Genomic DNA, 25,735 nt, shown 5'->3' on the forward strand with positions numbered 1-25,735 from the left:
TAAAGCTCTGAAAACTCTAAGGAAGGTGACCCTGGATAACCTTGTTCTAGAAGTTTTCCATCCCTCACAAGTGTTTTGAATAGCCAGATCTATTTTACCTAACAACTGATAAGGCTAAGGAAGATAAAAGCCCCACACTAACCCTATCCCCAGGATACTGCACACCAGTCAAGTGTTGATTTTGGTTATGCAAGTCAAGAGCCAAGGAAGTACATAAGACATGGAGAGAAATCACATAGGGAATGACAGCTCTGAAAAGGTAGCCCATACCACTGTGTGAAGACCTCAGCACAAAGATCTACTGATTCCAACTTCATGGAATCTTTAAGTCAATTCAGAGAAAATCAGTATTGCTAATACTGAGTCTTTCAATCCATGAATATAGTATCTCTACTTATTTAGATCTTCTTTTATCTGAGCAATGTTTTGTAGTTTTTAGTATATGGGCTTACATACCTTTAATTCATTTGAATCCTAAATAATTGTTGATGCTCCTATAATCAGAATTGATATTTTCACTCCGTTTCAATTGTTCATTGCTTATATATATGCATGTTATCTATAGCTACGTAACAAGTCACTCCAAAAATTAGTACCTTGAAAAAGCAATAATCATTTAGTATCTCATAGTTTCTTTGAACCAGGAATTTAGGGCACAGAGAGGATGGCATGTCTCTACTTTGGTACATTTGGGGCTCCAGTTGCAAGACTCATAGACTGAGGAGCTGAACTCTCTGTAACTTAACTGAAGCTGGAAGATACACTTCCAGGGTGACTCACATGGTGTGCTGACAAAGTGGTTCCCCAGCACTTAAGCCTCTTCACAGGACTGCTTGAATATCCCCATGACAAGGTGTCCGGCTTTTCCCAGACCAGGTGATCCAAAAGAACAGAGCAGAAACAGCAATGCCTATTATGACCTAGTCTCAGAAGTCATACATTGACACTTCCACCACATTCTACTCATTAGAAGCACGTTATTATGATCAGTCCACAGTAAAAAATTTCTGGAAATATAAAAATCACCACAATATAGAAAAATGACATTTTGTATATTTACTACTTATCCTGAGAGCTTTCTAAATTCATTTTTCAGTTCTAATAGCTTTTCGGTAGATTTCTCGGGATTTTTCTATATTCATAATCATATCATCTCTGCATAAAGACAGTTTGACTTTTTTTCCTTGTATGTCCTTGATTTCTTGCATAATCGCACTGGATAAGACCTCCAGAAAAATGTAGACTAGCACGGCATGAGAATCGTTGCTTAGTTCCTGATCTTAAGAGAAAAGTATTCAGTCTTTTATCACTAAGTATGATGTTTGTTGTAGGATTTTTGTAGATACCCTTTATAAGATTATGTTTTGTGAAATTCTTTCTCTGCTTTGATTAAAGTGATCATATAATTTTTCTTCTTTGTTAATATGGTTAGTTTCATTGACTGCTTTTCAGATGTTAAAACAACTTGGCATTCCTGGGATAACCCCCACTTAGTCATAATTTATTATTTAAAAAAATTTTTTTGTTCAACTTACTGCTATTTTGTTAAGGATTTTTTTTTTTTTTCATCTATATTGGTCTGTGGTTTTCTTTTCTTATAATAATTTTGGCATCAGGGTAACCTTGTCCTTATAATCTGAGTTTGGAATTAATTTTTCCTTCTATGTTTTGTGAAAAAGTTTGTATATGACTGGCATTTTTTTCTTTAAGTGTTTAATACAATTCTTCGACTAAGCCATCTAGACATAGAGTTTTACTTGTTGCAAAGTTTTTAATTATTAATTCAATTTCTTTTATTGATATAGGACTATTCAGGTTTTCTAGTTCTTCAAGAGTCAGTTTTGAAAATTTGTGTCTTTCAAGGAATTTGTCCATTTCTTCTAAATTATCATGTTTATTGACAGTTATTCATAACATTTTTATTAGCCTTTTAATGTCGGCAGGGTCTGTAGTTGTTCCATTCATTCATTCATTCATTCATTCATTTAATTGAATTTATTGGGATGACATTGGTTAATAAAATTATATAGGTTTCAGGTGTACAATTCTATAATACATCATCTGTATATTGCTTTGTGTTCTCACCACCCCAAGTGGGAAAGAATTATACAGCTGTTCCTCAACTTACTATGGGTGTACTTCCCAATAAGCCCATTGTAAATTGAAATTATCCTTAGTCGAAAACATTTAATATACCTAACCTACCAAATATCATAGCTTAGCGTAGCTTACCTTCAACATGCTCAGAACACTTGTATTAGCCTACAGTTGGGCAAAATCATCTAACATGAAGCCTATTTTATAATAAAGTGTTCAATATCTCATGTAATTTATTGAATGCTGCACTGAAAGTGAAAACAGAATCATTATATGGGTACTCACCATTAATGTACACAGCTTTGAAGAATGTTTGAAGCATTGAACTAAAATTAATTGCATCACTTGAGAGATCAGACTGCATATTGCTAGCCCTGGAAAATACAATAATTCAAAATTTGAAGTATGATTTCTACTGACTGCATATCACTTTCACACCATTGTCAAGTCGAAAAAAATCATCAAGTCAAATCTGTGTCAGACCATGTGTGTTTGTGTGTACATTTTATCTTTGGCTTTGTGATATGCTAGCCCTGGTTTTCTTTGTCTTTATCCTACTTGGGGTTTGTTGAGTTTATAAGATCTGCAAATTAATGCTTTTCCTCAGATTTAAGAATTTTCATCAGTTATAGCTTCAAATATTTTTCTGTCCCCTTTTCTCTCTCTTCTCCTCGCTGGGATTCCAATTACTTATGTCAGAATGCTTAATCTTACTCCACGGGTATTTGGGGCCTTGATCATGTTTCTTCAGTCTTTTTTTTTCTCTCTCTCTCTAGTCTTCACATTGGATAATTTCATTGATCTGTTTCAAGTTTACTGATTCTTTTTCCATCTCAAATTTACTATGGAATCCATTCAGTGAAATTCTTATTTCAATTATAGTACTTTTCAGGTCTAGAATTTCCATTTTGTTCCTTCTTGAGTTTCCATTTCTCTGTTAATATTGCCTCTAGTAACTTTTAATGCCATATTTTTCTTCTTTTCTGAACTGTTTGAAGTTGAAGTCTTTGTCTGCTAAATCCAATAGCTAAGCCTACTTGTGGACATGGTGGGAACTATAAGGGAGAAAGAGGTGAAGGCTGCCTAAAACATCATCGTCTCCGTCACAACCTCATTGTTTTCTATTTGTGCTGCCCGCACTTCTATACCTTTGACTTGAAAACAAGGGTCCAAAATGTTCAGGAATTGTTAGCAGGGCATTTGAGATGCAGACCTCTATGTTCAGCACAAGAGTTGGACCTTGAAGCTAATACTTTGTAGTCACCCTGATTATAAATGGCATGAATAGGATCTAACTAAGTTAATGGGAATTAAGCAGCACCCAATTTTTAAATAAGTTATTGTAAACTTGTTTGTGCTCATTTGTTACTGAAATTAAAAGGGGGGGGGACACTAATATTTTAGGTTTAGTTCCCACTTATGGGCCTGGCACTGTGACTGATACTATACTAAAAGGTTGATATATAATGCCATTTAATTTTCAGAAAAACCTAACAAGGAGGGTATTGTATCTACATTTTTAAAAAAATAAACAGGTTTAGAGAAATTAAATAGTATGCTCAAAATCATACCACTCAGAAGTTGGGAACTGGGATTCAGACACAATATATCACTATAAATATCCTTTTTTTCCCCCTAGAAATGATTCAGTTTGCATTTAACTTAAATGATTAAAACTAAAAAAGCCATGAACTCAAAGGGCCTCCTGGCACACCAGGTGGGTGGAGTTTTTGTGTGGGAACAAAAGCTGGAATCTATTCAAAGTGTTTTAATTGAGGATTCCAGTAATGATTATCTATATGAGGCTTAGGCTTCGAGCTTAATTATCTGTCATGAGGCTCTCTGGAATGCACTTAGTGTTTCACCAGCATGCATGTGTTCCTGCTTTGTATTATATCCAGGCACCTCATCACCTCCCCCACACAGATATACCCCCCCGGGAAACTTAAAATTTCCCATGGAGCTTGCTAAAAATGCAGATTCCTAAGTGCCATCCATAGAAATCCTTATTCAGTTGATCTGGGCCCGGGTATTTGTAACAAGGACCCTAGTCGATTCTAACTCACTGAGTTCAAGCCCATCCTTTCCAACTCTGGCAGCCCTCCTGGTCTGGGTAGCAAAGACTTTGCTCAGCCTTTTCCTGTTGGAAGTTCAAATACTTGAAAGTAGGTGCACTGGGAGAGAAAAAAATAGTCTCAACTCCCCAAGATAATTTAGTCAAGTCTCCTTCATAATCCATAATGTTATTCCTTTCATAGGTTATCAAATTGCCTATGTATGCTGTTAACATTTTAATGTACTATTACTTTTATTAATTTCACATAACTTCTTTTATGTTAGATACTTTGGACATAAAGCTGAAATATATACAATCTGGGAGTTAACACATGCCAAGGTTCATGTCTTTTGCCTTTAAAAAGTAGAACCAAGGCAGGAAAAGAAATAAAAGTAGAACTAGGGCACCTATTTCAAAGGATTATAGATAGATTTCATAGCACTTAATTTTCTACTTTCTTAAGAACCTTTTTTTTGTCCTTTATGTCCTTTCTGTCACCATCCCACGACACTAACGACTTCGGCCAGGCCACACGTCTTTATCATCATTCCCCACCTAGCTCAGGAAGCTTCCTCCCTTCTATCTTTCCAGAAATCCCACGTTATGTTCCATACTTTTCTTGACTAACTGGTCATAAGGTGATTTTCTCCAGCTCCACCCTATCTAAACACGAAACTCCCCATGACTCACTCTCTCCTAATTGCTTCTACTGCATTTGCTTCGTGGTGTGTGTCATCACCATTTACATGACTACATATCTGTTCCCATAACATTTGACAGGCATATGGAAGAGTGGGAAAGGCATGTGCTGAAATTTGGTCTTAGATTTATTTCTGATAATGCTGTTTATTAGCTCTAAATCGCTAATTTTTTTTTAAATAGCTCACCTAAAAAAATAAGAAAAATAAAAGTAGCTCATCTAATTACTCTTTCGTGAAGATCAAATAATGGTACCCATTCTTCTAAAGCAAGGTATCCAGTGTGTAGTAGGTGCACAATAAATGTTAGTCACCACCATCTTCTTTTCAACAGTAATTTGTTGAGCACCTACTATGTATTAAATCCTTTCTCTTTGGACTGGAATGAACAAGACAGAAAAAGTCCCAGTCCTGGTGGAGCTTACATGCTTTGGGAGAAATAGAAAATAGTAAACAAATAATATAATCTAAAGTAGATAAAATAATTTATTATTTACCAAAAACAAATTTCATTTTGACATGGATGATAACAGAATGTTGATTAAATACAAACCCGCCTTCTTTATATTTATTCCATATAACCTTTAAGAGACCGACTGTTCCCTGTAGTGGAACCACTGCAGGACATTCAGACTCTGCAGCAGAGGCTTCCTGTGCCTGAATACATAGTAGTATGAATCCTCCATTGATCACATTCCTACGGCAGGATCAAGGAGAGATGTCTTCAATAAATACTTATGTGGGCCCAGCTGGCATAGGTCGAGTTGAGCATCAACCCATGAACCGGGAGGTCAGGGTTCGATTCCCGGTCAGGGCACATGCCCAGGTTTTGGGCTCGATCCCCAGTAGGGGGCGTGCAAGAGGCAGTTGATCCATGACTCATCATCGATGCTTCTCTCTCTCCCCCCCTCTCCCTTCCTCTGTGAAATCAATAAAAACGTTTTTTAAAAATTAAAAAATAAAATAAATACTTGCTTGAGGAATAATCACTGGCAGGAGAAGTGGGGATTGGTTGGCGGGAAGAGAAGCAAAAAAATGGCACGCTTGAAGGTGGGAAGACGGGTCCATTACAGAACAGATGAAATAAACGGCTGTAGGATTTCGGGTCCTGGGATAACAGGGCTCCCACAGGCTTCCTTTTCTCAGAGTGAGAAGGCAGAAGGTTCTCCTGCTGCAGACGGGAAGGTGAGATGCGGAGGTAGACAGGGAGGGCAGTCTGGGCGTGGGCCTTTTTGAAAAGCTCCTGAGGGAATTCTGATATAGTTTCTGGGCTGGGAGCTGTTGCACAGTGCTTGGGATATAGTAGGTGTTTCATAAACATTTATTGACTGACTGTCAGGCTGGCGTAGAGCAAAGTAGACAGCCACCCCACGTGGGTGCTTGCCACAGGTTTAGAAGTGATACTCTTCTCAGTGGGAAGAAGCTGAGCAGAAAGACTGAGGATGGTGCAAAGTTGTTCCTTTGTTTTTTCTTTTTTTAAAACTGGAGAGAGAGAACAGAGAGTCCTCAAAGTGTCCCATCCCTCTGCTTTAAAATCAAATGGCAGCAAAACAAACAATGTTGTATAATTGGATTACTGTTATTGTGTGTTAGCTATTGAAGGTTATGAAAAATAACTTTAAAAGCTTTGTGGCTGGAAACAATATGCAAATACTACTGTTTTTGAGTCCACAGGAGAGCTAAGTGATTCTTTCTAGAGAATTAAGCTGGCACATTCCCTGCATCTGTAGTTGGCTGTGGGTTGGGTGGGCAGCTCTACTGTTCTTGGATGAACTCTCTTGCACACTGGGGGGTTGGCTGGCTAGAGGCTGGCGTGACTGAGATGACTGGTCCTCTGCAATGTGGTCTCTCATCGGGGAGACCAGTCTAGACTGGGCTGTTTCCACAGCGGTAACAGGGTCACATAGAGTGAGTGGAAGTGTGTAAAGTCTCTTGATGCCTAGAACTGGCACATTCTGTTAGATGAAGCAAGTTCCAAATCCCACCTAGATTTAAGAGATGGGGAAACAGACAACACCTCTTGAAGGGAGATGCTGCAAAGTCACACTGCAGAAAATACGGCTAAGGAGTGGTAAAGAAATGCAGCACAGCCTGGTTGGCATAGCTCAGCGGTTGAGCATCAACCTATGATCCAGAGATCAAGGTTCGATTCCTGGTCAGGGAATATGCCTGGGTTTCAGGCTCAATCCCCAGCAGGGGGCATGAAGGACACAGCTGATCAATGATTCTCTCATCATTGATGTTTCTCTCTCTCTCCCCTTCCCTCTCTCTGAAAGCAATAAAATTTTTAAAAAATAAAATAAAAAGAAATGCAGCACAGCTATTTGTACAGTCATGATTCATACCACTGACCGTGAGTTGTATATTATTGATGTCTTTGGTCAACACTGATTCTACTCTTTTGGAAAGAAGCTGTTTGGTCTTTGGAGCTTTGGAGCAGTTAATGGATGAGGTGTGTAAATGGGTAATTTTTAAATGCACTTGATAGGCTAATAGGGGTAAACATTTCTGGGTTGTGCTGAACATCAGAAGGTCACTGTTTACCTTTGTGATTCAAGTGGGTTTTTTTGGCCTTGAAATGTGATTTATTAACTATAAGAGTTCCCTTTTAGTTCTTAATTAAATTAAGCAAGAAGCTTACTATGAAATGCTATTTGCAGGGTGGCTTTAATACTGGACTGTTTCCCTTTCTCCTGATCTAAAATAGTCTACCTTCTAACAGAAACAGACTTACAGATAGAAAGAATAGACTGATGGTTGCCAGAGGGGAGGGTGTTGGGATTGTGTGAGAAGTACAGATTGGTAATTACAGATAGTCCCGGGGATATAAAGTACAGCATAGGGAATATATTCAATAATGTTGTAATAACTATGTATGGTGCCAGGTGGGTACTGGAAAAATCAGGGGGGACACTTTGTAGAGTATATGATGTACACCTGAAACAAATAACACTGAATGCAAACTAATTGAAAAAAATTTTTAAATAAGAAAAAATAAAATAGTCAACCTTCCAAAACTGCCATTGACAGATAAGAGCCAAAATATAATTAAACATAGTTAAAGAACATTTGTTTCTCTTGCAGTGCAGTGTTTCAAGTGTCCCCTCTCTGGCCTTTTCCTTTTCTTTTTTTAAAATTTATCTTTATTGTTGAAAGTATTACAGCTGTCCCATTTTTTCCCAATTGATCCCCTCTACCTCACGCCCACCCCCTCCCCAGGCCTTCAGCCCATTATTGTCTGTGTCCATGGATTATGCATATATGCATATAACTACTTTGGTTAATCTCTTCCCACCCTCCACCCCCCTTCCCTCTTCCCTCTGAAATATGATAGGCTATTGTGTGTGTCAATATCTCTGGATCTATTTACTTCATCAGATTCTTTTGTTCATTAGCTTCTTCTTAAAGAAGACCCTTCAGTATTTCCTGTAGTGCTGGTCTGGTGGTGATGAACTCCTTTAGCTGTCTGAGAAGCTCTTTATCTGACCTTCAATTCTAAATGATAGCTTTGCTGGGTAGAGCAATCTTGGTTGTAGGTCCTTGTTTTTCATCACTTTGAATATTTCTTGCCACTCCCTTCTGGCCTGCAAAGTTTCTGTTGAGAAATCAGCTGACAGTCGTATGGGTGCTCCCTTATAGGTAACTAACTGCTTTTCTCTTGCTGCTTTTAAGATTCTCTCTTTGTCTTTAACCTTTGGCATTTTAATTATGATGTGTCTTGCTGTGGCCTCTTTGGGTTCCTCTTGTTTGGACCCTCTGTGCTTCCTGGACTTGTAAGTCTATTTCTTTCTCCAGGTAGGGGAAGTTTTCTGTCATTATTTTTTCAAATAGGTTTTCAATTTCTTGCTCCCTTCTCCTTTTGGCACCCCAATAGTATGAATGTTGGGCCGCTTGAAGTTGTCCCAGAGGCTCTTTATACTATCTTCATATTTCTGGATTCTTTTTGCTTTTTGCTCTTCTGGTTGGGTGTTTTTTGTTTCTTCATGTTCCAAATTGCTGATTTGATTCTCAGCATCCTCTACTGTTGATTCCCTGTAAATTATTCATTTCAGTTCGTGTAGCATCGATTTTCTTATTTATTTTTGTCATACTCTTACTAATATCCTTGAGCATCCTTATAACCGTTATTCTGAACTCTGTATCTGTTAGCTTGCTTGGATCTGTTTCATTTAGTTCCTTTTCTAGAGATTTCTTCTGTTCTTTCCTTTGTGACATGTTTCTTTGCCCCCACATTTTGGCTGCTTCCAGGTGTTTGTTCCTATGTATTAGGTAGAGCTGCTATGTCTCCTAGAATCGGTAGAGTGGCTTTGTGTAGTAGGTGTCCTGTAGGGTTCAGTGGCTCAGCTTCCCAGTCATCTGAGCTGGGCCTTCTAGGTGCTCCCCTGTGTGGGCTGTGTGCACTGTCCTGTTGTAGTTGAGCCTTGGTTGCTGTTGGCATCAGTGGGAGGAATTGGCCCCCAGGCCAATCGGCTGTGAGGACCAGCTGCAACTATAGCCAGAGAGCTGCTGTGCTGGAGACACCCCTACGGAGCAGGATTTACTTCAGTGGAGCTTTGGTGTTCACCAAGTGCACTCCTTGAGTGTGTCACTCATGGATGTGGTAGGGTTGTAATCCAGTGTGGTCAAGTCTGACCACCAGGTGCACTGTCTCTGGGGCCTCCCGGGAGGTGCAAAGTCAGCCTGTGCCAGTCCCTTGCCCAGGGCCCCCCAGCGTGAGCTACACAGCAAACCGTAGTTGGCTGCTACTTGTGCTGGGCTTGGAGGTGCCCAGGAGAGGCCAAGCTATGAGCCAATGCAGCTGCCGCTAGTGCCAGGCCTGGGGCCACTTATCAGGCCTTATGGGGCCTGCTGCTGCTTGTTTGAGAGATTTTAGGAAAGTCCTAAGCATGAGGCTCGAGAGGCCACTTTTACAGAAAAGCCCCTGGAAATGGCCTGGATGAGCTGCAGGTGGGGAGGGGCGGGGCCTCTGGGAATCACGGGGCGGGGCCAAAGGTATGGGTCAGGTGCTGGGGATTCAAACATGGTGCCTGCCTGTGGCTGTGTGCGGGGAGGACTCGCCAAAGGAGCCATGGCCTCCGCCAGCCCTTCTGCCTGGGAGGAAGCTGCCCCTCCAGCTCTCGCCCGGATCTCAGGCAGGTTAGTTCCTCCCCGAGTGTCCCAGGTCCTTTCAGGCTGCTGCCCGGCGCTGGGCTCAGAGGGCGCGTCCGAGTGAGTCCGTGCTGGGCCCTTTAGGAGGAGCTGCCGGGGCTCCTGCAGCCTCCGCGACCCTCAGGGACAGTCCCCGCTGGTTTCACAGCCCAGAGTTGTGGGGACGTCTCCTCCCAGACCTGGAGCCCTGGGCTGGGGGCCTACTGTGGGGCTGGGACCCCTCCCTCCTCCCGGAAACTCCCTCCGCCGAGATTCCCTCCCGGATTTCAACTGCGGCACTGTGTGTGGGCCCGCGGCCGCGTCCCTGCGATTCATCCCCGATCCGCCCGCGTCCCCGCCCCTCCTACCTCTCTCGATGCTCCTTCAGCTCCCTGGTTGTGGGGCTTCTGTGCAGCCAGATCTCAGGAGGCTCTGAGTGATGGTGGTTCTGTATTTTAGTTGTAATTTTGATGTGGTTGCGGGAGGCGGCGGGTGCAGCCGTTACCTCCGCTGCCATCTTCTCTCCTTTTCTTTTTAACCTTAAACCCTACACTACAGAACTGGACTCCTTGACTAGAGGGTTCACAAGCCAACCCGTTCTCTTTGTTCTAGAACCCTGAGTGGCTGCAGTTTCCCATCTTTAATAAGCAGCCTGCTCTTGAACGGAGTCCTCCTCCTTCCGCATTAGTATCAGTCCCTCGGCGCGTGGAGAACGCCTGCCCTCTTGTGTCCATAGCGATTGCTACAGTGAGTGAAGGAGCAAGTCTGTCGTGCCAGAAACCCCGCATTGCACCCCACGGGCATTTCCTACTTAGAGACTTCCTCAAGGCAGCCGAGTATGGTTGTACAGCGTAAACACTGCAAAACCACCCCGGCCCGAGAGGTAAAGGAATGGTCACTGAAATCTCTCTACACTTTGCTGTCAAGCCAGGCATCCTATGTCCAGGCTGTATCTTCCCAGAGGGGTTGCCCATTAAAATTTCATTCAAGGGTGTCTGCCATCAAGACTTGTGTGCAACCTTCTCTCCTTTATACAAACTTCTCAACAGTTGTGGAGGCTCGTATGAGTTAGCTGGAGACTGCTCTCAACGTGTCACTTTACTACTCAGAACTTAAAATTTGACTGTTAGAGCTGAATGACATCACTTAGCCCAGGTTATTAGAGGAAGGGATTAAGGAACAGAGAGGCAAAATGAGAAGTGCCACCTTTGTTAGTGGCAATACAGGGAACTAAAATGCGGGCCTTCTGACTCCTGGTCCAGGCTCGGAAGTCTTATTTTTAGCTTCAGGTGGTGCCTGTATTTGACTCCACCCTCCCTATCCAGGTGCTGATGAGTGAATGAGTGAATGATGATCTGACTGTATTTTCTAATGTTTCTTTGCTCCCACCTCCCAAAACTTCCACTCTCCCTGTGCCACATCTATTCTTACCATACACCTTTGTTCATATTATTGTTCCTACCTGTAATGCTCACTGCTCTTTACCTGCTCAGTGCTTAGTTCCAGGTCCACTTCCTCCGTGAAGCTCTCCTTCTCCAGCCTTCATTAAGCCAGAAAAGGAAGAGCCGTGAGGCTGAGCATAAGTGTTCAGACTTAGTAGAAAGAGCAGTGGCCTGGGTCAAAGACCTGCATTCTAGGTCTGCCAGGAGAGGGCTGTTAGACCTTGAATAGATGCCCTCACCAATCTGAGCCCCACCTTGCTCTTCCCAATTGTGAAAGCATCGGACAGTGTTGGTGTTTGTTGTTCAGTGTGCGGCACGCATAGTGCTGGTGAGGTGGTATTAAGTGGTTCGTGGACAAGTATTTGGGGCATGTTAGTAGAAATGAATTTGTTTCAATGTATTGGTCTGGGGAGCAGAAACCCCAAAAACATTAAACCCATAGTTCCTTAGGTATTATTTATTATATGTGGCAAGGCAAGATATTTTAAGTTTGAAAAGAGAGTTGATTTAAGGAAAACTATTAAGTAAACAATAGTACAAGTAGTAATGAGATACGGCAGAAGTGGTAAGGTGTATTTATTGATGTGGTGGAAGTTTGTGAAGCACAGTGGAACTCATCACCCAGCTCCCCCTTCTCTCTCTCTCGCTGGGGCTTCTCTCACGTTTGTTTGGCAGTGACAGTTTGTCATCACTGTTAGTGGCTGATGACAATATATCCTCTCTCCCTGTTACAGCTGTGTCTGATACTACCAATCTTTACCACACTCACCACAGTATAAAGCACAGAATAGGTCCTTAAAAAAGACTTGTGGCTTCACTGAGTTTTCTGTGTTGCCTCCATCATTTATAAAAGATACTCACCCAGAGTATCAGTATCCTAGTTTCAAAACCATGTTCACTTCACTGTGCCAGTGTGGCTCAGTGGTTGCATGCCGACCCATGCACCAGGAGTCATGGTTATATCCCTCCCTTATTGGAAGTTGTCCTGAAAAATCCTAGCAAGTGGGGATCTATTTCTCTTCAGCATTTTGGGAAATGGGATATTCCTGATTTAAATTTTTGTCATCCCAAATCATAAAATCAAAAAATGTCAATGACAAATCCATGGGGGGAGGGTGCTAGCTGAGTAACTGCCACCGTGGTGAGCCAAAGCTGGGAGAGGCTACTGCAGGCCAAGGATAATAATGACTGATACTCTTCAAAATGCATCGTGTATATGAAGCTCTGTGCTCATAGTGATGGTTCAGTATTTCATGTATACGTATGCTCACTTGTATATGTCTTTCCTGTAGGGTTTTTGGAGTCTCTGGATGACTTTTACATTCTTAGCAGTGGTTTGGTATTGCTGCAGACCACAAACAGCGTGTATAATAAAACCCTCCTGAAGCTTGTGACACCCCAGTCTCTCCTGGCCTGGCAGAGAGTCCGTGTGGCCAATATGATGGCCACTGATGGCAAGCAGTGGGCAGATATATTTTCAAAGTACAACTCTGGTAAGTCGCCCTGCAGAATAACTCTTTAGGAATGTACGTATGTTTAGATTTTGAATTAACCAGTAAAGCCATACCCATGCCTTGCTTCCTGTCTCTCCCCATATTTCAGGCACCTATAACAATCAGTACATGGTCCTGGACCTAAAGAAGGTGAAGCTGAATCACAGCCTTGGCGCAGGCACTCTGTATGTTGTGGAGCAAATTCCTTCATATGTAGAATATTCTGAACAAACCGATGTTCTACGGAAAGGTATCTTCTTCGTGCTAGGAGTTGGAAGCATGATGAGAATGTGTGTGCGAGCACATGGTGGAGAAAGTGTGGTGTGTGCGTGTACGATGCAGTGTGTGCTGGGGGAGAAAGGATGGGAATGCCAGAGCTGGTTATGCTGGGAAAGAATTTCCAGGTTCAGCACAACATGTGAAACCTGCATTTGACTCTTAAGCGACAGCGTGTAGACTGAGACAGAGCCAGGCATTCACACTTTATGACTTGCAGGGTTCTAATATCTTCTCTCCTGGGTTCCCAAGTTAAGCTTTTAGTTCAGTTCACCAGATATTTATGAGAGTGCTTCGCTGGCCCAGGGACCAGAAAAGCACAGATGCAGGTACAAAATCCTTGACGTTTAGGAACTGGCAGTCTAGCAGGGAAGCAAGGCACAGAAAGCAGCCATTCTCGCACCAGGAAACCAAAGAACGCTGATAAGCTCTGATTTAACCGAAGTTTTCACAAAGCCCAGTGGTGAAACCAAAGGAGTCATCAGTGGGAGGGGTCAGAGAAGGCGGTTCTGGATGACAAGAACGTAGCCTAATGTTGAAGCCTAGGTTTTGGAGTCACACAGCCTCGATGTAAATCTCTGCTCCTCAGAATCTCAGGCAAACTATTCACTCTCTCCAAGTCTCACTTTCTTCATCTGCAAAACATGACAGCAATGGGACAAGTCCATAGTCACATTTATAATTTTGAATTCTCAAAGCCTCAAAACTCTAAAGCCAAGGGGTTTTCTTTTGGTCCCTGATCACTTGATAGCAAAATATGACCTGATCTGAACTCATTTAGTAGCAAGAACGTGAACTATTTATATCTTTGTTCTTCTAGAGAGACTGTTTATACATTTGGCTACAGAAAGATCACTGTATCTTTGAGTACCAGGTGCTGCAATGCCATATCTAATATATGTACCCCATTGCTGTTCTAAAATCTGAAAAAACAACAACACTACACCAAATTCTGAAACACATCTGGCCCCCAAGAGTTTTTGGATGTGGGAGTGTAGACCTTTACAATTTCACATGGTTGTGAAGAAAATTGAGAAAATTCTTGTAAACTCCTGAGCACGTTGCTGGACTTACGGGCACATGCAGTAGGTCTTCACTGAATATTTGTTGAATAAATAAAATGGAAGATGATGTTTGAGTGGAGGTTTAAAGGCCCAAAATTGAAGATGATGTTTGAATGGAAGTTTAATTTGACAAGGGGAAGGGTCAAACAATTGATGGCATGAAAACTTGTGTGACTGAAAAACTATCAGCTCAAGACGGCCAGAGGAAACTCTGGCGAGTGAAAGGTAGGTAGTCAGGGGAAATACCAGCCTGCTAAGCAGTTTGGCCTTTATTCTTTAGGACATGGACGTTTCTGAAAAGGGAGAGTAGACTGGAGATCAGAGAGAAGACAGGAGACCAATTAGGAAACTATTGAAATAGATGGGCTGATCAGTGAGTAGGAACAGAGCCAAGATAAGGTGGGGACCCTGGGGATCATGGCCTGGCCCTCAGTTCCCCAGGTCCCCAGATCAACTTTGTAATGATACCTGGAGTGAGCCATCTCAGCAGGAATGGCTCACACCAATGACGTACATTATGTGCATAAAGCAGAATTAAGGTGGAAACTCCCATTGCCAAACAGATGAGATACTACCTCCTTTTCTGGGAAGAATATTCACCTGAAAGTCAAATCATTAGGTGGTTACTTGGTTTTCATGGCAGTTCGAAACTGAGACCCTCATGGTCTGACCTTGAAGGCTGGTCCGTCCAGCTCTCAAGAGCCTGACGATAACAGCAGGCCTCCAGAGAGAGATCTCTGAATGGTGGAGATGTCCCTATGTTGACGGATAAGCCAGGCCACTAGAGTCGGGATGTTCCTGAAATGACTTTACTATGGTTGGGTCACACGTTTGATGCTTACTCACTAGTTCCGAGGTTTGAATGAAGCTGAGCCTTTCTGAATGCTCAGAGTCAAAGGAGTTGAAAGCCTACTGGAACCTTAAAGACCATCCCCAATCCCCTCATATTATGGACTCTCCTTTTCCCTCCCACTGCTAAAAAAAAAGAAAAGAAAAACAAGAACAAACAAAAACCAAGGTTAACTCCTAAGACCTAGTTATTCAGCCCTGAGCCTAGAATTCAGGTTTTCTGATCCCTAGCACTGTGTTCCTCCACTTTCCATGACTGGCACCTGGCATATTCCATTAGGACCACATTGTAAAATCATCCTCTGGCATTTCACTAACCAAGTCCACTGAAATCAGCTCCCCAGACCACTTTGTGTTATACTTCATTTTGCTCTAAAAACGCTAAGGTTATTTTCTGATTATAAGATTGCTTGAAGAATTTTGGGTGAAAACCAAAGAATTCTGGTGCTGTTTTCCCCCTAATGGAATAATCTAGAGGTATACCAATTCTGTAAATTATAAGGATCGGTTTGACTGCTGGGGTTCACATTCAAAGTTTTATTTTCTACACAGTATCATTTTGTGATTACACACCTGTGCCAGGTTTCAAAAGAAACTATCATTAATAACATTTCTTTGGTTCCTTCTCTTTCCTTTTCTGTTTCCCTCCGTCAATCCCACCCTTCCTTCCGTTCCATTCCAAATCAGGATATTGGCCCTCCTACAACATTCCTTTCCATGAAAAAATCTACAACTGGAGTGGCTATCCAATGTTAGTTCAGAAGCTGGGTTTGGACTACTCTTATGATCTGGCCCCACGAGCCAAAATCTTCCGGCGTGACCAAGGGACGGTGACTGACATGGCATCCATGAAATATATCATGCGATACAACAGTACGTAGCACATTTCTCAAGAATCATTCTTCAAAACTCCTTTTCTTCCCCATGGATAAAGAATCCATGTAAGTTTATCATCTCTGTACTAGAAGGAATTATACGAAGTTACTGAACGAAGTGTTTTGTATTTGTATTCAATTAATACTGTACATATTTTATACTTAATAGAATTTTGTCTACCTTTATAAAATGACAGATTCTACAGATTTTTTTTTTTTTTTAAATTATATGTGAAACACAGAAGAAATAACCCATACAGTGTACTTTTTTTACTACCACCCTCCATCCCCCAAACACAGGTTTTCTTCCAAGGACAAAAGTAGTCAATAAAAATTATTCATAGTTTATTTTTGAACAGTATCAAAATCAAATTTGTACTTATTTTGTTGGGGGGGAAAATTGATGCACATTTATCCTGTTAATCTCTCTTCCATCCACTCTTCACTGCAAGGTTCTTGAGAGCAGGCTGGGCCTGGAGCAGGGAACTTAGAGTTGCCCCTTCCTAGTACAAGCCAAAGGAGACTCCTGTGTCTGGCACACTGGGCTACGGAGGCCTCACTCTGATTACCTAGGCTTTAACAGGTCCAAAAAATTTACTGTGGATCAGTGTTATCTCAGAATAGTCATTACTCAATCTCGTTCCCATCTCTGTTTCCTAGATTATAAGAAGGATCCTTACAGTAAGGGTGATCCGTGCAATACCATCTGTTGCCGTGAAGACCTGAACTCACTTGAACCAAGTCCTGGAGGCTGCTATGATACAAAGGTAACATGCTTCTGACTTTTGAATTTAACTTCCAGCAGCACCTACGCCTTTCAAAGGCAAAGCTGCAAAAGTTTTGGTGGCATAAGCACAATAATGCTTATTCAGGATTCAGCTTTTTCAGATATTCTGGAGATAGGTGCCATCGCCTAACTTCAAGTCCCTGCTCTGCCACTTAATAGTGAATCACGTAATCTTACAATGCTCCTGTTTCCTCATCTGTAAAATGGAAATAACAGTACTTGCCTTATAGTGTTGTAGTGAAGAATAAACATTTAATATCTATGAAATGTTTAGAAAACCCTTAGTGGGTGACTTGAAAATGTACACATCATGATGATGATGATGGTGATAATGATGTCTATAAAGTTTACCAGACTGGCCCAAAGTTCCAAAGAGCGTATTTTTTTAAAAAATATATCTTTATTGATTTCAGAGAGAGGAAGGGAGAGGGAAAGAGAGATAGAAACATCAATGATGAGAGAGAGTCATTGATCGGCTGCCTCCTGCACACCCCCAATTGGGGATCGAGCCCACAACCAAGGCATGTGCCCTGATGGGGAGTCGAACTGTGATCTCCTGGATCCTAGGTCAATGCTCAACCACTGTGCCACGCCTGGCCAGGCCCAAAGAGCATATTATTGAGAGCAGTGTGATTTCACATTAAGTAGAAATTTAATTTAGCTGAAGGAACAAGTATTGGACGAGATGCCAAATCACTAAAGGGTTTTTACCATGTTAGAAGTGCTATAATGTATCTTATAAGTAATGTGTTTGCAGTAGTGGTCTGAAGCTAGCTCGTATAGACTTGTGAGGACCAGATGTTAAAATCAGTTGACTTTGTGGACAGCTTGAAATCAGTCACGGTGGGAGTATTTATACCATGGAAATCGGCAAACACTGCAAATCAGGGATTTTTTTCCCCCCCCTCAGAGACGTAGTTGTTAAAAATTCACCTGGGTTTGGGGTATCCAAGGGTATGAGCTAGTTATTTTAGTTGGTGGAATCATTCTACCATAGCCTTTTGTACTTTTGGGTTTAGGCATGTGTCTTTTCATTTGCCACTCCAGTCCTAAATTCTGGAAGAAATCTATTAGGAGTTAACTGTTCTATCTTCAGCTCTGAAACTTAAGAATGCCAACACCCTCCTCACACACACACGCATTATTTTTTCTATCAACCTAATGCCTAAATAGGAGATGCTTTACAGTAGTCTGAGCTCCAACTCACCCTACTTTTTAGCTGTGATGACATAGCTTTAGCCTTAATAACTCTAAATATGTTGTATAATGTAAAAAAAAAAAAAATTAGTGGAATCTAATGAACAAAATGAACAAGCAAAACAGAGACAGACTCACAGAAAGCAGGCTGACAGCTGTTGCAGGGGAGCGGGGGGCTGGGGCGGGGGGGACGTGGTAGAGGGATTGAGGAAAAAGGAGAAAAAACTCCTTGACAAGGACAACAGTATGGGAATGCCGGGGGGAGGGGGCATAAACGGTGATGGAAGGGGACTGGACTCGGGTAGTTAGCACACGATACAGTATACTGATGATGTGCTGTGGAACTGTGCACCTGAAACCTGATACTTTTGTTAACCAGTGTCACCCCAATAAATTCAATAAAAAGGGAAAAAAATAGTGGATAAAGAATTTGGCACACATGAAACCCCAATGAATGTTTTTGTATTTACTTTTTATGGCATTTGCAAACATTCAGTAAAGTGTGCGACACGTTATATCCATCCAGAATATAGAGAATTACCTCTGCTGCCTTGCCTAGGAGAACCCAAGCCAACCTGCCATTTGTCAGATTTTACTTTCTTCTGGAAACTCAGGAGCCTGCCAATTTTTCATCAAAAAAATTTCTGTTGAGGATATACTTTAAAAATATTTCTCTTGAGCCATTTAGGATACAGGGAAAATCATAAGTTATGAGACATTTTCTCCTTTCCCCTCTAAGGTTGGATCTGCTGCTACCCAGTGTTTTGGTGTTTTTGAGAACCATGGGCCTCATTTTTTTATATTGAGTTCTACTTTAGAATTTGTTACTGTACTGATTAATAAAAACTTTGAGGAATTAATATTTTCTTGGCACTACACCAAGCACTTGTTCTCATTAATTCTCATGACAACTTTTCTGTGAAGTAGGGTTATCAGTCTACTTTACAACTGAGAAGAATGAGCCATATGGGGATTATTTTTCAATAAATTTTGGAACTAGAATTTTGATTATGAGTAACTGATTACAGATCTCACACTTCCATCTATGTTGTTAATACCCTTCTACTAGTCAATTCACATTTGAATGCCAAATGAATACAGAAAAGCAGATTGTGGTAGCTTACAAGATTTTGTTTTAAAGGGGCTAATATTTTAACTTTGGGGAAAAAAGAAAAAATAGGGATTTAGTCAAGTTTTTTCCAAATGGTTTTTCTAAAATGTCTCCCTCTTTTCTCTTTCCAGGTGGCAGACATGAGCCTAGCATTAGAGAACACAGCATATGCCATTAGTGGTCCCACGATACAAGGTGGCCTCCCTGTTTTTCACTGGAAGCAGTTCAACAAAACTCTCCATGAGGGCATGCCAGAGGCCTACAACTTTGATTTTATTACCATGAAACCAATTTTGGAACGTAACACAAAATGAAGGAGGGAGATGAGGAAATAGAAGGCTGCAAATAAGATACCAAAGGCACTATTTTATCTATGTTTCTCCAAAATTAGTCTTAATAAAATGGATTAAACTTAGTCTGTTACTGTCATTCCCCACTGTTGATTGTGTAGTTAACAAGCATTCACTGTAGCAAGCACTGTAGATGAAATTTACATATGACTAACAATACCAGGCTTTAGCACACAAACTTACACACAACAGGGTATGGCAGACGCTGCTCCCTCCATCTTAAAATCCATATTCTTTTATGCCTGGCCACACAGACCACATATCCCAGGTTCCCTTAGGTAGTTGTGCCACATGATGAGTTGTTAGTGGAATCTGAGACAAATGCCAATTTCGGGACTGGCCCCTAAGAGCCTGGGCTCCTTCATGCTCTTTCCCCTTCCTCCCCCTGGCTGGATATACTGAACAACAAAGCCCTAGGGAAAGGTGGAGCTGTGTTTCCAATGGAACCCTAATAGAAATGCAGTGAGTGATTTTTCTGGGCATTAAATTAACAGGTATCAGTTGAGTCTTTTTGTGGTGCAGGCGAGGCACACAATATAGCAAACCTTAACGTCTCCCATTACTGAAAAGCAGCATATCTAATCTGGGAGCAACTCTGCATGATAACTTTTCTTTCAAAGTTGGAGAATTGTGTGTGGTTTTAGTGCTGTGGTATTGTCAAATAGATTAAATAAACCATATTGTACAGTCTAATGGGTGATCCTTAAGGTGAGAGACTTTCAAAAGAAACAAACACAAGGGGCAAGAATAATCAGAATGAATCAGAGTACTCAGAATGTTAAAAACCCAGTAATTTATTTCAAAGTATAAATTTCAGGCTTGCTGGACAAATCCCACTACAGTTAACACTTATACAGACATGTCTACTGTACATTTAGAAAAAAAAAAAAAAACCCACAAAAACCTTTAAAACCTAATAAAAATAGGGCAACTTGCTATATAGCCCAGTTTATATTAGACATTAGGAAGGTCTTAACATTGTTTTATTATTTACACTTTCAACTGCAATAAAGAAAAATCAGAACGCAAGTTTCCTACAAAGGATTTACTTTTATATTTAACTCTGAAATGGCTGATAAAATACTAAAGCCAGGATCCCCAAAAGGTATTTGATTGCCCAGTTACCTTATTTACAAACAAAACTTAAAAAAAAAAAAGACATCATTTAAATATAAACGATTGGTATTTAGATGACTCTACAAATTAAAAAAACTTATTTAGCATGATAAAACTTTGTATTGTCCTATTCCTCCCCACTGGCTGGCTCAAGAAGAATAGACTTTAGGAATTACGTAAGTGTGCCACACTAACAATAACCTCATAAGAATTGTTCTAATCTTTTTCTTTGTCCCAAAATGTGTAAAAAAAAAAAAGGGGGGGGGGCATTTGCCCAGTAAGGAAGGCAGATCATACACTGGTTTCTGATAAAGTTATGTGCAATCTAATACTGAGACATGATTTTTCTGGAAATTAAAATAAAATAGGCCAATGATGACAACCGGTCAGTGATAAAATAACAAATGAATCATAAGACACTGAAATAACCCAAGAAGGAAAGTCGGCAAGAACACTTAGAAGGTATTTGCAGTACTCTACAGTGCTAAGATCACGTGTATAAAAGCAAGAGAGGACGATACCACAGGCATTATTTTGTTAATCTTGTACAGTACTGGAAAATTTGTGGAACAAGATAAATGCATGTCATGCAATATTAACACTCACCTTGTTGCATGAATAATTTAGAAAATATAAGCAAAAGAGAACAAAAACTTAGTTAACACTTATACAATACAGTAAGAGGACTGTATGGTGCAGCCTGCCTAAGGAGTTCTGCAGAGATATAACAGATTTTAAGCTCCTTGCTCTAGGACTTGTTTTTCAAATAAACCTTTCATTTATCTGACAATGGGGGGGAAGGGGGAAAAGGGGGGAACACCTCACTGTGAGGCAATTGGTACCCCAATAAATATTTTCAAGGAAGAAAGCTCTCCTCTACACTTTTCTCATTGACTTATACTGTGTTAAAGTATTCTGCGTATTTTAAAAAGTGAGTCCAGAGAAATAGAGGGATATAGTTACCTCATCAAGTTAACTGTTAACAACAGATGTTATCTTTGTATGTAATTTATAAATTTACTGGCAGTAACATAATTTTGAAAAGGGGCTTACTCACATTTAAATAGGGTGAAAAATACCATAACAAAGTACAAAGGAAAGAGTAACAAACATCATTGTTACCTTTAAATGCCACATAAACATCCTACATTTTGGGTTGAAATTTCAATTTCCAGGATTTCCAACAAAGCGGTACTTAACACAAGTATTGTCAGGCTAAAAATTTAGTAAATTTGCAGTCCCCAAATGGGATAAACAAGCTTATTTGTAATACTCTGTGAAAAGGTACCTCGAAATAAAAAAGGTATCACGGGTTGTGAACTGCTACAAGAAGTCTGTAATCAGTAGCTATTTTTAGTTGAGTCTTCTATTCTCTCCCCCAAAAGAAACAAACAAAAAGTGCCCATCAACATTAAAACCTGCCCAAATAAAAGACTAGAATTCTAGCCTAGCACCTTTCAGTTAATCCAATATAGCCATTGCAATCTCATGGCAAGCTAATTTGAGGAGGCTATTTCATAATGCTTTTTCCTCAAATAACTACAATTTTTCTTTGTACCTTCCACTATCTGGAATAAAAGGTTATTTTACTGTAGTAAATCTATGTTTAGAGTTACTGTTTAAGATTTTTTTTTTTCTTTGACAGAAAACACAGTATAGGCTAAAATAATGAAATATTTTCATTCTACTAGGCTTTCTTCACAGGATTATATAGTGCTATATAAAAGCTTTTAAAACAAGGATTAGTGAATATAAATTAAAACATTCACCAAGGTCACCATTTCAAGGCTAGGTAAGCAAACTGTTACCACGTGACCAAAAAACCAGCCAATAAAGAACAATTTTGAACATGAGCTTTCTGTTTTGTAGACAGGAATGATCTTGAACACATAATCAATGTTGCATCCATTGCAGGTAGAAACATATGTACATGCAGATATAGATAGGTGTTCATATATATCTAGAAGACACCTCCCTTTTGAAATTTTCATTTGCATGATATTGGCAACTTCTTTACCATCGCCGTTAGTCCTAGAATAAGGAATATCTACATGGTTAGTTGGCAATTTTGATTTCATGGAAACTTTCTTACTGTGGTCTTATTTTCTGAAAGTGAAAGGAAGGTTTGGAGATTTATAGTTTGGCAATCTGTAGGCTTTCTTCAGCATCAATCAAACTTCAACCCAACATAACATACACTGACCAGCATTAATGGAAGGAATGGCTCCCTCCTATAATTCCAGGAGTTATAATTTGAGAAGGTAGAAATATGAATTCAAATATGGTTAGGGAAGATGACTTGATAAAATTATTTCACAAACTCCAAGAACTCCTTTCAAAATATTCCCAACCACACTCTCATCCCTAAATGTACCCCAGCAGTCCTGTCTTAAACTATATACACTCAACTATCTGATACCAACAGAGCTGGCACTCAAATTGAAAATGCAGGACCTAAGCTGAATTTGATTAACTTTGAAGAGGAACAGAGATACACAGTAAGTTATATCTAATTGTTACATAAAATGACCCCAAAGGATATACTTTCAATTCTATCCAAAGCTGACATAGGATAAATGAGACAAAACTTGGCACCATTAAAACGAAGTTAAAAGTTAACAAAAGGAAGAATGATATGAGAATAGAGATAATGGAGCTTTCCCTTTAATATTTCAGCTCACTATATTTTGTGAATTTGACTCTTTCCTTTGAAAAAATACTATGGCTTTGGGTGATAAACTAGAATTGCTTTCATAATTTCTAAACAGTGTGAGCATAGATACTGAAATATGTTTGAAGGAAAATTTCTTACACAATACAGTCTTCTCTCTTGGTCCACTTTACATAAAGTTAATTTAAATAGTGACCAAAAATAAAAGCATTTATATTCTTAGAAGAAAATAGCAAGTCAAATTTTTGGAGTTAAATGTATTAATGCCACTGGTGAGAATATATACAAAAGCCTTGGTTTAAAAATTACTTGAGGGAGTGTGCTATATTTTGTGGAAATAAAGGAAAAATGAAGGGCTAAAGGCTGAAAGGGAAGAGTAAACAATGGACAAATGGCCATGTTTATTTTTGCAATTAATCTTTAAGGCACAAAGTAAATGCAAAAGATTAAAAAGAGAGAGGCAATTGAGATGTTTTTCACCTAATTAGCAACCCAGAAGAGACCAAAAAAGATCAGATCCTTTCCTATGTTCAAATTAACCTATTTTAAACTCTAACCATTTTGCTTTTTCCCCCCTCTTCTTTGGGTTTTCTTTAGATTCTGTTTAAATCATTTAACTATGAATCTACAGATCCCTTAGAAGCAGAATCATGCCAGTTACATACCTCAGATGCTTTGCTCTACTTACTTGATACTAGAAGACAGGTAAATTTGAGAACGAAAATGGGAGGTTCCACTGCAACAAACATATAAACAGGAGGAGGAGGAAAAACCCACACAAACACTCACACATATTCCCCAGCCTCAAGATTAAAGGAAGGTGCACGTTTACATTTCAAAACCTCGAAGCTTGAGTTGTTCAGAAAAAGGTTCTTGCTTTATGGGCTCAATTTATTTTACTCTGATTATAAACAAATGTAGTGTATATACACATCTGTCCAAGAAATCTTGCACAATGTAGATTTTACAATGGGTATCATGCACAGATTAAAACAAGACCAAAAAGTGGAACTTTTCAAAGAGGAAGAGATAAAGTCTCCAAGGCTTAACTGCTCTGGGAAGAAGAGATCACATCCGTTGACTGAGGATCACAGAAAGGTCCAAAACGTCCATAAATATCCTTGGCCCGTACTGCGAAGTAGTATTTGCTGCCAGATACAAACTGGGTGAGAGTGCATGCCATGGGCAAAGGAAGTGCCTTTACCTCTCCAATCTTTTTCCATTGTGAGGGCACAGTGGCACTGGGTTCCTCATGGTAAGCATAGAGATGGTAGCTGTCAACAGTGGCACAGGTCCGATCCACCTCCAGGACACTCCATGATAGTACAATGCCATTTTGACTCTGAACTCGTGCTAACTTCAAGTGTGGCTTCTGAGGCAGCGATGTGCTGGCAGCTTCTGGGGGCAGACGCTGTGGTTGTGGGGCTTCTGGTAAGGGTGCTGGGTGCACAGGGCGTGGGGGCTCCTAACCAAGAAGAGCCATGTTGATTTATTTATAATGACCACAAAAAGGGCTATTTCTGAGAGTAAGAGCTAAGACATCCTAGAGGTCCCTTACTGAGATCATTTTATATCAAGAATACAGGCAAATACCAAATTTGGGAAGTATTTTTAGTAATCTGTAACCAACTGTGCCCCAAACAATGGTGCAGAGGTAACCCCTGCTATACTTTCCAGACCTACTGAGTTTTCCTTGGGAAATAAAAGCCATCACTGATGGAACATCATCTTGACAATGTATCATCTACTAGTAACAAAATAATATATGCTTCTGTATGCCACAGCTTATTTTAGTATAATGTAACATTTTAAAATATTATGTGGCCCTGGCCAGTGTGGTTCAGTTGGTTGAGCACAGTCCTGTGCACCAAAAGGTCACTGGTTCAATTCCGGGCATTGAGTTGCGGGTTTGTGCCCCAGTTGGGGTATGTACAGGAGGCAACCAATCGATGTTTCTCTCTCACATCGAAGTTCCTTTCTCTCTAAAATCAAAAACTTTTTTTTTTAAACTAAATTATGTGTCTATCATAGGAAATTTGAGTATTTAACTCTACTTTCATTTTAAAGCTATTTTTCCATATAAAGACAGCAGCATATTCTTATAATAAGCACACTTAATGATGAATGTACATTATATTCTTGGTCAGGCTGCATAAAAAAGGTGACATTTAAATTAGACCCTGAAAGAGGAAATTTAGAAATGTAGAAAAAGTTGTGTACCCTTCTGCCAAAGCATAGCAAAGGCATGGGGATTTATGGGCAAAAGCCAATGTTAACTTTTTACTCAGACATAGGGTATGTGAAAAGAAAAGATAAATTTGGAAAGGTAGGTTAGAGTCAGATAATGAAAGAGCATTTATACAAAGCTTAAGAAGTCACATTCACTTATCTAACACTGGACATTATTATATCTGGGTTTTGAGATTACAGTGATAATTTTTCCAAAAAAGATTCAAGTGAGAGCCAGGAAATAAGGATATGAGTGATCTTTTTTTTTCTAGTGAAACATCATTGCTCATTGACTTT

General features: G+C 40.2%; 2 protein-coding genes across 7 annotated transcripts in view; one reads left to right on the top strand and one right to left on the bottom strand.

The window, feature by feature from the left end:
- The window catches only part of PLBD1 (phospholipase B domain containing 1), a 50,944-nt gene extending 31,457 nt beyond the window's left edge, over positions 1-19,487 (top strand). The window contains exons 7-11 of the mRNA XM_081129383.1: positions 12,713-12,913; positions 13,023-13,163; positions 15,790-15,975; positions 16,638-16,744; positions 19,204-19,487. Coding sequence (XP_080985509.1) covers positions 12,713-12,913; positions 13,023-13,163; positions 15,790-15,975; positions 16,638-16,744; positions 19,204-19,386 — 818 coding nt within the window. The 3' untranslated portion in view covers positions 19,387-19,487. The remainder of the gene's footprint in view (positions 1-12,712; positions 12,914-13,022; positions 13,164-15,789; positions 15,976-16,637; positions 16,745-19,203) is intronic.
- ATF7IP (activating transcription factor 7 interacting protein) overlaps positions 11,869-25,735 on the bottom strand; it is a 110,217-nt gene continuing 96,350 nt past the window's right edge. For 4 of the 6 annotated variants that reach the window (XM_081129378.1, XM_081129377.1, XM_081129379.1 and 1 more), the window contains exon 15: positions 20,193-24,674. In XM_081129378.1, coding sequence (XP_080985504.1) covers positions 24,255-24,674 — 420 coding nt within the window. In that variant the 3' untranslated portion in view covers positions 20,193-24,254. Of the gene's footprint in view, positions 13,825-20,192; positions 24,675-25,735 lie in introns of those variants that run through there. The other 2 variants (XM_081129382.1, XM_081129381.1) reach the window with 1 other exon arrangement.

Source organism: Miniopterus schreibersii, assembly GCF_964146895.1.
Source record: "Miniopterus schreibersii genome assembly, chromosome: 2".
Classification (NCBI taxonomy): Eukaryota; Metazoa; Chordata; class Mammalia; order Chiroptera; family Miniopteridae; genus Miniopterus; species Miniopterus schreibersii.